Here is a 12,836-nt window from a genome sequence, read left to right on the forward strand (position 1 = left end):
AGTCTGTACCTAGGCTGTGAGCTGGGGGGGTGCAGTCTGTACCTAGGCTGTGAGCTGGGGGGCTGCAGTCTGTACCTAGGCTGTGAGCTGGGGGCTGCAGTCTGTACATAGGCTGTGAGCTGGGGGGCTGCAGTCTGTACCTAGGCTGTGAGCTGGGGGGCTGCAGTCTGTACCTAGGCTGTGAGCTGGGGGGGGTGCAGTCTGTACCAAGGCTGTGAGCTGGGGGGCTGTGAGCTGGGGGGCTGCAGTCTGTACCTAGGCTGTGAGCTGGGGGGCTGCAGTCTGTACCAAGGCTGTGAGCTGGGGGGCTGTGAGCTGGGGGGGTGCAGTCTGTACCAAGGCTGTGAGCTGGGGGGTACAGTCTGTACCTAGGCTGTGAGCTGGGGGGCTGCAGTCTGTACCTAGGCTGTGAGCTGGGGGGCTGCAGTCTGTACCAAGGCTGTGAGCTGGGGGGCTGCAGGCTGTGAGCTGGGGGGCTGCAGTCTGTACCTAGGCTGTGAGCTGGGGGGCTGCAGGCTGTGAGCTGGGGGGCTGCAGTCTGTACATAGGCTGTGAGCTGGGGGGCTGCAGTCTGTACCTAGGCTGTGAGCTGGGGGGCTGCAGTCTGTATCTAGGCTGTGAGCTGGGGGGCTGCAGTCTGTACCTAGGCTGTGAGCTGGGGGGGTACAGTCTGTACCTAGGCTGTGAGCTGGGGGGGTACAGTCTGTACCTAGGCTGTGAGCTGGGGGGGTACAGTCTGTACCTAGGCTGTGAGCTGGGGGGGTGCAGTCTGTACCTAGGCTGTGAGCTGGGGGGGTACAGTCTGTACCTAGGCTGTGAGCTGGGGGGCTGCAGTCTGTACCTAGGCTGTGAGCTGGGGGGGTACAGTCTGTACCTAGGCTGTGAGCTGGGGGGCTGCAGTCTATACTAAGGCTGTGAGCTGGGGGGCTGCAGTCTGTACCTAGGCTGTGAGCTGGGGGGCTGCAGTCTGTACCTAGGCTGTGAGCTGGGGGGGCTGCAGTCTGTACCTAGGCTGTGAGCTGGGGGGCTGCAGTCTGTACCTAGGCTGTGAGCTGGGGGGCTGCAGTCTGTACCTAGGCTGTGAGCTGGGGGGCTGCAGTCTGTACCAAGGCTGTGAGCTGGGGGGCTGCAGTCTGTACCTAGGCTGTGAGCTGGGGGGCTGCTGGCTGTGAGCTGGGGGGCTGCAGTCTGTACCTAGGCTGTGAGCTGGGGGGGGGCAAGGACGGGGCAAAGGGCAAGGATTGGGCAGAATGCTGCAAGGTGTGCTGTTGTTTTTCCAGATCCGGGAGGTGCGGGGGGGACCCCCCCCCCCCGTAATGTGCAATGGGTGGGAGATGGGGAAAGGGATGTTCCATACACGGCCTGGGGTGGGGGGGCTCTTATGATTGCGCCACTTCCACACACATGACCTTAAGGTGCAGCAATAGGGGGGTCACCTTGCACCCAGGCGAGACTGGCATCACTGCACCCCAAGGCCAACCTACACCCACAGAACCACTCGGGCTTCACACTGCCAGTAAGTGATGCCACTGTGATGTGATGTAACTAACCCTTCGACTGCTGGTAGGAAGAGTGTCAGTCAGCACACAGCATGCAGAGGGTTAAGGCCCACAGTTACTCTCAGGTTAGGGTTCTCTTAAAGGGGTAGTTCACCTTTAGTCTGATGTAGAGAGTGATATTCTGAGACAATTTGCAATTGGTCTTCATTTTTTATTTGTAGTTTTTTAATGATTTCAGTTTTTGTTCAGCAGCTCTCTGGTATTTTTGCAGCTATCTGGTTGCTAGGGTCTTATATACCCTAGCAACCAGGCAGTGGTTTAAATGAGAGATGGGAATATGAATAGGGGAGGGGCTGCACCAAAAGATACGGAATAAAAATTAACAATAACAATAAAACTGGAGCCTCACAGAGCAATAGGGTTTGGCTGCCGGGGTCAGTGACCCCCATTTGAAAGCTGCAAAGAGTCAGAAGAAGAAGGGAAATAATTCAAAAAATATAATATAGCAGATAATAAACTCTGTAGAATACAATGGTGTTTTATAGGGCTTATCTATTATCTGCTATGTAACATGTGCCTTTTTTGCAGCGTGAACGGCTGCCCCCGGGGCTACACAGCGGGGTATTTATATAAACTATAGTAGGGTTTCTGTAGCAAACACCCCAGCTGTACCAGGGCAGGAATGGCTGCCCCCGGGGCTACTCAGCGGGGTATTTATATAAACTATAGTAGGGTTTCTGTAGCAAACACCCCAGCTGTACCGGTGCAGGAACGGCTGCCCCCGGGGCTACACAGCGGGGTATTTATATAAACTATAGTAGGGTTTCTGTAACAAACACCCCAGCTGTACCAGTGCAGGAATGGCTGCCCCCGGGGCTACACAGCGGGGTATTTATATAAACTATAGTAGGGTTTCTGTAGCAAACACCCCAGCTGTACCGGTGCAGGAATGGCTGCCCCCGGGGCTACACAGCGGGGTATTTATATAAACTATAGTAGGGTTTCTGTAGCAAACACCCCAGCTGTACCAGTGCAGGAACGGCTGCCCCCGGGGCTACACAGCGGGGTATTTATATAAACTATAGTAGGGTTTCTGTAGCAAACACCCCAGCTGTACCAGTGCAGGAACGGCTGCCCCCGGGGCTACACAGCGGGGTATTTATATAAACTATAGTAGGGTTTCTGTAGCAAACACCCCAGCTGTACCGGTGCAGGAATGGCTGCCCCCGGGGCTACACAGCGGGTATTTATATAAACTATAGTAGGGTTTCTGTAGCAAACACCCCAGCTGTACCGGTGCAGGAACGGCTGCCCCCGGGGCTACACAGCGGGGTATTTATATAAACTATAGTAGGGTTTCTGTAGCAAACACCCCAGCTGTACCAGTGCAGGAACGGCTGCCCCCGGGGCTACACAGCGGGGTATTTATATAAACTATAGTAGGGTTTTTGTAACAAACACCCCAGCTGTACCAGTGCAGGAATGGCTGCCCCCGGGGCTACACAGCGGGGTATTTATATAAACTATAGTAGGGTTTCTGTAGCAAACACCCCAGCTGTACCAGTGCAGGAACGGCTGCCCCCGGGGCTACACAGCGGGGTATTTATATAAACTATAGTAGGGTTTCTGTAGCAAACACCCCAGCTGTACCGGTGCAGGAATGGACACGTGTATGCTTGTGTGCTTTTTGTGCCCCAGAGTGAGAGAGGGGTAGGTAGGTGTGGCCCTTGCCTGGGGCAGGTACAAAGGCTGGGAGATGAGGCTGGAGGGCCCCCATGTGGTACAGAATGGTGCTGAATAATAGAGATAGTGGCTAATAGGCTTCCAGTGCCCACTGTTTTACTGAGCCCCTAGGGCAATTGTGCTCACTGCTCATTGGCTAGGGCCTAGGGGTGGGAGGAACCCTGGCTCTGTGGCAGACAATCATTATATTGGGTCAAAAACAACGGGCTTCATACAGGAATCTGCATAATTCCTTCCCCCTGAAATATCCTGCAATCGATAGGGCAGCTCCCTCCTTTATAGTAAGGGATTCCTCTATTTGCCCCACATTTGGGCAGATAAGTGACTGGCAGTGGGTTTGGTGGCCCTCCTTCCCCCAGAACGCAACTTTCCCTTTAATAAAAATCCATACAAATTACAGCTCCCAGAAGCCTCCGGCAGCCAAAAGGCAACAGGAAAGGAGGAAAAGATACAAGGACCACAAATCCCATAAGTCAGTGCGGCCGGCAAGGGCCAGAGATCTGATTCTGCTCCCCACTCTGGGGCAAGTTCCTTTCCTGATACTCAGAGGGGGTATTGGGCACATACACCAGTGCGGGCTGCAGCACGGATTTCTAGGAATTGCTGATTAGCCCAGCCGGGCATAGAAGCCCCTGGGGGGGTGGGGCAGCATCTCTGCATATAAATATATGGGGCGGAGTTAGGAACATCAGGGAGCAACAGCGCCACCCACTGCTCCCACACAGTGTTACAGTTGTGCTGCAATAAGGGGACCCCCAATAGAACAAGACAGCACCACCCTTACATACTTCTAAGGAACTACAACTCCCACCTTGCTCTTTGGTACAACCCCCCCCAACCCCCAGAGATGGTCATTTAAGCCTTTACCAGTGGCCCCTCCTACAACACCCACCCTAAGGGCTTTATGGACTTGGCAAGAAGAAACCAGCAGCACAAACATAATGGCCTTGGGCAACAAGGCACAGGGAGGGGCATTATCATTTTCATATGAGCAGGGGCAGCCAGGCTGAATCATGCTCAGAACAGCACCCTCTCCTGGCTGTAACAAGGAGCTGTGCTCTGATAAACTTCAGGCACACTTTACTGCTGCGCTGCAAGTTGGAGTGATATCCCCCTCCCCCCCAGCAGCCGATCAGCAGAACAATGGGAAGGGAGCAAGATAGCAGCTCCCAGTAGGTATCAGAATAGCACTCAATAGTAAGAAATCCAAGTCCGGCTTGGGACTCCTCCAGTTACATGGGAGTAGGAGAAACAATAGGTTAGCTGAAAGCAGTTCTAATGTGTAGCGCTGGCTGAAAGCTCAGACTCGGGCACAAGGCACTGAGATGGCGCCTACACACCAATATTACAGCTACAAATACATTTGTTGGTTGAAGAATAAAAGGATAAATGACAGAGGGAATTATTTGCTGTGTAACAGTGTTAGAGATACAAAGTGTCCCATAAATATCATGCCAGTATCCCAAGCCTTATAGAAATCCAAGGCTGTAACTACTGCACATAAGGTTTATAGTTGGGGAAACAGCCCTGTAACACAGCATTGTATCCGGTGCAGTCGGCAGCACATAAACAGGAGACAAACTGTTTCACTGTAAAAAGATCTTTATTTTGCGCAACATTTCTCAACTTTACAACAACAAAAAATAAAATAAAGTTCCGTATTGAGGCTCTCGATAGAGAGATGTGTAGGATGGGGGTGGGGTCTCAGCATTCAAGACATCCTGGGGGCGGGGGCACGAGATTCCAGTCAGAGAGATGGGGGCTACCACTCAGCAGATTTGGGGGTGCTACAGATTGAGGTAGCATTGGGCAGAAGTACCTCACCCCCCCAGACTGGCCTGGCGTTTCTATTTGCAAACACCAGCACATTCAATCGCCCCCCCCATGCAAGTGAATGGGAGAAGGCAGCAGGGGGGTCTCTAAAGCTTCCCAGTAAGTACCCCCCGTGCCTCAGGGGGGGCACAGAGGGACACGCCCATTACAATAGTGGCAGAGGGTAGGATTAGAGGGGGGGCCTGTAAGGTGCATTGAGAGAGTCAAACAGACCCCCCCCCCCAGCAGCTGGCTAACAGCGGGCCACTAACTCAGGGCTACCTCAAGCCAAGCTAGCTGCCATACTGCTACAATAACTTACATAACTAACTGCTCAGACTGGAACACAACAAGGGGGGTGCAGAGGAAAGGGTTAAAGTCAGCAGCCATCAGTCTTGAAGCTCCCCCAAATATATTCTATAAGGAGGGAAGTCCATCCCCAGTATCATGTGATATTTAGAGTCCAAGGGAGAAGTCGCCCCCCTACCGAGTTACAGACAGTGCACATACGCGGGTGGGAGGGGGCAGGACGAGCGGGCAGCAAACCGATTAGTCGACTTCCTCCATGCGAGAAGCATCTTCGTCGCCCTCTAGGGGTGGGATCTCGTCTGCCACCGAGGGGGAAGTTTCCTCCACTGTTGCATCGTCATCATCAATACCTGAGAGAGACAAGGGGAAGTTAACCCTAAATGTGGTGGTTTCAGGACCCTACATACAAATCCCCTTTATGGCAGAAGGATTCTGGTAGCCATTCCCATAATGCTCAGCGACACCTACCCAGACCCAGCTTGATCATCCTGTAGATCCTGTTTGAGTGCGTCTGGGGGTCGTCCAGGGAGAAGCCGGATGACAGCAGCGCGGTCTCGAAGAGCAGCACCACCAGGTCCTTCACTGCTTTGTCGTTCTTGTCGGTTTCCGCTTTCTGCCTCAGGGTCTCCACGATGGGGTGCTCGGGGTTGATCTCCAAGTGCTTCTTAGCCATCATGTAGCCCATGGTGGAATTGTCCCGCAGAGCTTGCGCTTTCATGATGCGCTCCATGTTGGCGGTCCAGCCGTAGGTGCTGGTGACGATACAGCAGGGAGAGGAGACGAGTCTGTTGGACACGGTGACCTGCGGGGTAACAAGGGGCAGGTTGGGGGTTAGCAGGACAAGGCTATACTAGGGGAGGGGCAACATTACTTCCTTCTGCCCCATCCTCACCTTCTCTACTTTCTTGTCCAGAATTTCCTTCATCAGTTTGCACAAACTCTCAAATTTGGTCTTGTTCTCTTCCATCATCTTCTTCTCTTCCTCGTCCTCTGGCAGCTCCAGGCCCTCCTTGGTCACAGACACCAGCGTCTTCCCGTCGAACTCCTTCAGCTGCTGCACGCAGTACTCGTCGATGGGCTCAGTCATGTAGACCACCTCGAAGCCACGCTTCCTCACCCGCTCCACGAAGGCGGAGTTGGCCACCTGGTCCTTGCTCTCACCTGCGAGACAGAACAGAGGGGTCACGTGTCAGACTCTTCCTCTAAGCGAGCTGCGGAGAAGTGACCCCAGGGGAAGAGGAATACCCCTCTCTCCCAGGGGAGCCCATAATGGGATATCTTGCTGCAAGGGCCACTTACCAGTTATGTAGTAGATGCTTTTCTGGTTCTCCTTCATACGGGACACATACTCTGTTAGGGAGGCCATCTCGTCGCCTGTCTGGGAAGTGTGGTACCTGAGGAGCTCAGACAGCTTCTTGCGGTTGGTAGAATCCTCGTGGATGCCGAGCTGCAAGGAGAGGTAGGTCAGCAAGAGCCACTGGGACGAACAAGAGCTCCGCCCACTACAGCCCAGGGCACCCTCCTGCACTGCTCACCTTCAGGTTCTTGGAGAAAGCCTCGTAAAACTTCTTGTAGTTCTCCTTGTCCTCGGCCAGCTCGGTGAAGAGCTCCAGGCACTTCTTGACAATGTTCTTGCGGATCACCTTCAGGATCTTGCTCTGCTGCAGCATCTCACGGGAAATGTTCAAGGGCAGATCCTCAGAATCCACCACCCCGCGAATGAAGTCTGGAAGAGAGAAAAGAGTTAGAGGCGGCACAGGGAGAGACTGCCCAAAAGTCCTACATTCAGGATCCATCTGTGGGGCCCTGTGTGCCTACGTGTGTGTGTGCGCAGCTTAGTAGCAGCTACCAAATCCCCTGCCATAGACAATACTGAGAATTCCTTCTGCTAGACACACGTAGAGACAATTATCAGCAAATGATCAACATTGTCTGTTTCTGTAGCTGCTACTAGTAGCTCCGTGTGTCTTCCCCTTATAGATACGCGAGTGCACCAAGAGGCCTGTGCGTAAGAGACAAGGATTCTTGGGCTGAAATACTACAATAGGCAATTAATTGCCCCTGCCCCCCCACACACTTACCTGCCTGCCTGTGTGCCTATGGGTGTGCGTGGGGCCCTGCCTGCCTGTGTCACCACATCAAGCAAAAGATCTACATGCTAGACTGTTAATGAAGCATCTAATGCCAGACTATTGGAAGGCTTTACCCAGCATCCCATCCTATGGGGGGGGGGGGAAGGAGGGGGCCCACTAAGCTTCGGGCCAGTACTTACTCAGATACTCTGGGATCAGCTCGTCGCAGCTATCCATGATGAAGACGCGGCGCACGTACAGCTTGATGTTGTTCTTCTTCTTCTTGTTCTCAAACAGATCAAAGGGGGCGCGGCGGGGAATGAAGAGCAGAGCGCGGAACTCCAGTTGCCCCTCCACAGAGAAGTGCTGGGGGGAAGCAGAACAGGGGGTGTTAGCGCTCAGGAGAGAGTGTGGAACCCAGAGCTGAACAAGCGGTGCATTATGGGGTTTTTTTTTCTTCTTACCTTCACAGCCAAGTGATCCTCCCAGTCATTGGTCAGGCTCTTGTAGAACTCTCCGTACTCTTCCTGGGTGATGTCGTCTGGGTTACGGGTCCAGATGGGCTTGGTTTTGTTCAGCTCCTCCTGGTCGATGTACTTCTCCTTGATCTTCTTTGTCTTTTTCTTCTTGTCCTTCCCCTCCTCTTCCTCATCGGAGCCCACGTCCTCTATTTTAGGTTTGTCGTTCTCTCCCTCCTCTTCCTTCTTTTCTTCCTCTTTCTCCTCCTCTGCCTCATCGTCGCTGATCTCCTTTTCCCTCTCCTTCTCCAGCTGTCGGGGAGACAAATAGTGAGCCAATCGTACATCAGACCCAGGGCCCTGCCCCCAGCTGGCCGGCCATACTCACATAGAGGGTGATTGGGTAGCCAATGAACTGCGAGTGTTTCTTCACGGTTTCCTTGACACGTTTCTCCTCCAGGTACTCTGTCTGATCTTCCTTCAGGTAGAGGATGACTTTGGTACCACGGCCAATGGGCTCACCTAGCAGGAAATACCAGTTTGGGGTTAGTGGTGCCAACTTACAGGCCTTTAGGGGAATTCTGGTCCAATTGAACACAAACTCACCATGGTCAGTCTTCACGGTGAAAGAGCCGCCGGCGGAGGATTCCCACGCGTACTGTTCATCATCGTTGTGTTTGGTGATGACCAAGACCTTCTCTGCCACCAAGTACGCAGAATAGAAACCCACACCGAACTGACCAATCATAGAGATGTCAGCACCAGCCTGTCAGAGAGAAGGAACCACAACTCAATTGGACTTCAGGGAGACACCACTGGCTAGTGGACGGTACTTAATGCGCCAGCATTTAATAGTCAATGCTTTATATTGGGCCGCTGGTACCGACCTGCAGGGCCTCCATGAAAGCCTTGGTGCCGGACTTGGCGATGGTTCCCAGGTTGTTGATGAGGTCGGCCTTGGTCATGCCAATCCCGGTGTCGATGACAGTCAGTGTGCGCTCCTGGCGGTTGGGAATGATGTCGATCTTCAGGTCTTTGCCGCTGTCCAGCTTGGAGGGATCGGTCAGACTCTCGTATCGGATCTTATCCAGGGCCTGCGGCACCGAACAATGGGGAGAAGGTTGAGGATTGGCAGAGAGTGGCTACTAGCCCAGAGGGCCCCCCCCCCCTCATTATAACAGTCCCCCCAGACCCCTATGCAACAGGCAGTGAAGCTGCCACAATACCTACTAATATAACAGCTTGGCTGCAGAGCACACACACCATTCTATCACTAGCTGAGCCAAGAGGCCAGCTCTGCTTTAGTTCAGATACCCCCTCCCCCCACATATGGGTGCTTGGGCACTGGCACAGTTGGCACATAGGCAGCCAAGGACAGACTTACGTCGGAGGCGTTGGAGATCAACTCTCGCAGGAAGATTTCTTTGTTGGAGTAGAAGGTGTTGATGATGAGGGACATGAGCTGCGCAATCTCCGCCTGGAAGGCAAATGTCTCCACCTCCTCCTCTCCATTGTGAGCGACTTCAGGCATCTGTGTAAGGGAACGAGAGTCAGCTGGGTCTTAGGCAGGACTATTGCCCCGTGCAACACCAGGGGCCGTATAACTGCCCCCTCCTATGCAACATTCTACTTCCTGCTCTTATGAGCAGAATGGAAACAAAGCAGCAGCCTCTGTATAACACTCACACCCTGCCATTGGGGAAAGGGAGGGGTTTGTTTATATAGAGGCTTCACAGCAGCCATGTAAGGGACTTTTACTTTCAGTTCCACCCTGGTTAGAGAAATATATTTATATTAAATAAGTCCTATTATCTCCTTACAGCAACAGGCAGATCTCTGTGCAGAACTTGCTCTACTCATTGAGCTCACACTGAGTAACTGGGGGTACTGGCCCTTTAAGACCCTGTGAGAAGCTTTTAAATCCCCCCTCCCCCGATTTTGGGCTGAAAGACATTTGCGACCTGTCCCGCTGGGTGTGGGGCAACAGGAGCCCCGGGTGTGGGGGGCAACAGGAGCCCCGGGTGTGGGGGGCAACAGGAGCCCCGGGTGTGGGGCAGCTGTCAGTGTTATTCGTTCCCCCCCCCCCAGCAGAGGGAACACATGGACCAGCCCATACGGCGCAAGCAGCAGCGGGACAGACCATGACCGGGCGCAGGGGGAGCCGTTACCATGGATACACGGCCCGGCCCCGGCTGTGACGCGCTTCATCCCAACATGGCGGCGCTACCGGCTCCCTAACCATGTGCGCCCCCACCCGCGGGGGGGGGTAGAAAGATCTAGAAGGTTCCAGGGCCGGGGGGCGGGGCCGGGACTGACAGTTAGGGAAACCCCGGGAATAATACACAGAATGAACCTTTCCCGTAGAGAATTACAGGGGCCCCGAATTCGCCTCAACGATAATGTCCCCTCTCCCCCATCTAACTGCCCCTCTCCCCCATCTAACTGCCCCTCTCCCCCATCTAACTGCCCCTCTCCCCCATCTAACTGCCCCTCTCCCCGCTACTATGGCTCCTGCCTCAGTTTCTCCAGCCATTGCCCCACTCGGACTCCCAAGTGCCAATACCCAGCCCGCTGCCCCCCAGCAGCCCCTCACTATCCCCCCAGCAGCCCCTCACAATGCCCCCCCCAGCAGCCCCTCACAATGCCCCCCCCAGCAGCCCCTCACAATGCCCCCAGCAGCCCCACACAATGCCCCCAGCAGCCCCACACAATGCCCCCCCGGGTACCTTGGCTGCTTAAGGATCTCCGCGGCCGAACACTGCTGGGGAATTGGTGAATGAAGAGGAAAGAAACAAGCAGCCGGGCACCTTTTATACTGGGCGGAGAGCAGCCCCAGATCCCTCCGCCTGCACCAGTGCCGGCACTATTTGCAGCTAGGGCTGAGTACGCGGAGCCGCAGTGAGAGAGAGTGCGGGCAGTAGCTCCGTGGGACCAGGGCTTCCCAGTACGGATCTGGGATTTCGCCTTTCAGCCCAGCTGCAATAATCAAACTACCGAGTGCGTCTCTCCTCAGGGAACTGAGCATGCGCAACTCTGTGTTACTCAGCACTCACTCACAGCGCCCCCTCTGGCCGGCCCGGGAGGTTCCCTCCTTATAGCAAATGCTGCTGGGACTATTTTTTTTCCTTGGCGGGAGGATACCAAGCGGAGGAGGTAGTGTAATTTTCTAGTAGTTTCTCTAGTGACTCCGCCTTTTGTCCCTCCCCTGCCTCTCCCCTGCCCCGCCCCTTCTTCCTTGTCTGTGAGGCAAATGAACCCTTCAGCCCCGCTGCCGCCATCTGCTGCTTTGTCATTCCGCTCGCCCTCTGTTGTTTGTGGGAGGGGCCAGGCTAGTGGGAGGGGCAAGGCTCCTGTTACGTCACTAACTGCAGGGACAAATGGCTGCTGAGTCACATGGGAAGATAAAGGGTTTATTTGGTTGTTTTATTTCTGTAGCCCTGGTATTCTGTCCCATCAGCCCCTGCCCCAGTGAGCTTACACTCTAATGTCCCTATCCCATTCCCATCAGCCCCTGCCCCAGTGAGCTTACACTCTAATGTCCCTATCCCATTCCCATCAGTCCCTGCCCCAGTGAGCTTACAATCTAAGGCCCTATCCCGATTCCATCAGTCCCTGCCCCAGTGAGCTTACAATCTAAGGTCCCTATCCCATTCCCATCAGCCCCTGCCCCAGTGAGCTAAACAATCTAAGGTCCCTATCCATTCCCATCAGCCCCTGCCCCAGTGAGCTTACAATCTAAGGCCCCTATCCATTCCATCAGTCCCTGCCCAGTGAGCTTACAATCTAAGGTCCTATCCCCATTCCCATCAGCCCCTGCCCCAGTGAGCTTACAATCTAAGGTCCCTATCCCATTCCCATCAGCCCCTGCCCCAGTGAGCTACAATCTAAGGTCCCCTATCACATTCCCATCAGCCCCTGCCCAGTGAGCTTACAATCTAATGGTCCCTATTCCCATTCCCATCAGCCCCTGCCCCCAGTGAGCTTACAATCTAAGGTCCCTATCACATTCCCTATCAGCCCCTGCCCAGTGAGCTTACAATCTAAGTCCCATCCCATTCCCATCAGCCCCTGCCCCAGGAGCTTACACCTCTAAGTCCCTTCCCATCAGCCCCTGCCCAGTGAGCTTACAATCTAAAGGTCCCTATCCCATTCCATCAGTCCCTGCCCAGTGAGCTTACAATCTAAGGTCCCTATCACATTCCCATCAGCCCTGCCCCAGTGAGCTTACAATCTAAGGTCCCTATCCATTCCCATCAGCCCTGCCCCAGTGAGCTTACAATCTAAGGTCCCTATCACATTCCCATCAGCCCCTGCCCCAGTGAGCTACAATCTAAGGTCCCTATCACATTCCCATCACCCCTGCCCCAGTGAGCTTACAATCTAAGTCCCTATCACATCCCATCAGCCCCTGCCCCAGTGACTTACAATCTAAGGGCCCCTATCCATCCCATCAGTCCCTTGCCCCAGTGAGCTTACAATCTAAGGTCCCTATCCCATTCCCATCAGCCCCTGCCCCGTGAGCTTACAATCTAAGGTCCCTATCCCATTCCCATCAGTCCCTGCCCCAGTGAGCTTACAATCTAAGGTCCCTATCACATTCCCATCAGTCCCTGCCCCAGTGAGTTTACAATCTAAGGTCCCTATCCCATTCCCATCAGTCCCTGCCCCAGTGAGCTTACAATCTAAGATCCCTATCCCATTCCCATCAGCCCCTGCCCCAGTGAGCTTACAATCTAAGGTCCCTATCACATTCCCATCAGTCCCTGCCCCAGTGAGCTTACAATCTAAGGCCCCTATCCCATTCCCATCAGTCCCTGCCCCAGTGAGCTTACAATCTAAGGTCCCTATCCCATTCCCATCAGCCCCTGCCCCAGTGAGCTTACAATCTAAGGTCCCTATCACATTCCCATCAGCCCCTGCCCCAGTGAGCTTACACTCTAAGG

The 12,836-nt window shown here is 54.2% G+C and overlaps 1 protein-coding gene across 1 annotated transcript; it reads right to left on the bottom strand.

Annotated features, from left to right (window-relative positions):
• Positions 1-4,826: 4,826 nt before the first annotated feature.
• Positions 4,827-10,665, bottom strand: hsp90ab1 (heat shock protein 90kDa alpha family class B member 1). The gene is given in 12 exon segments (NM_001030484.1): positions 4,827-5,713; positions 5,832-6,165; positions 6,256-6,524; positions 6,663-6,810; positions 6,899-7,089; positions 7,636-7,801; positions 7,900-8,205; positions 8,282-8,415; positions 8,500-8,659; positions 8,781-8,987; positions 9,278-9,424; positions 10,620-10,665. Coding segments are annotated over 11 exon segments (2,172 nt in total). The 5' UTR covers positions 10,620-10,665; the 3' UTR covers positions 4,827-5,603.
• Between the last annotated feature and the right edge of the window lie 2,171 nt (positions 10,666-12,836).

The sequence above is a fragment of the Xenopus tropicalis genome, chromosome 5 (assembly GCF_000004195.4).
Source record: "Xenopus tropicalis strain Nigerian chromosome 5, UCB_Xtro_10.0, whole genome shotgun sequence".
Taxonomy (NCBI): domain Eukaryota; kingdom Metazoa; phylum Chordata; class Amphibia; order Anura; family Pipidae; genus Xenopus; species Xenopus tropicalis.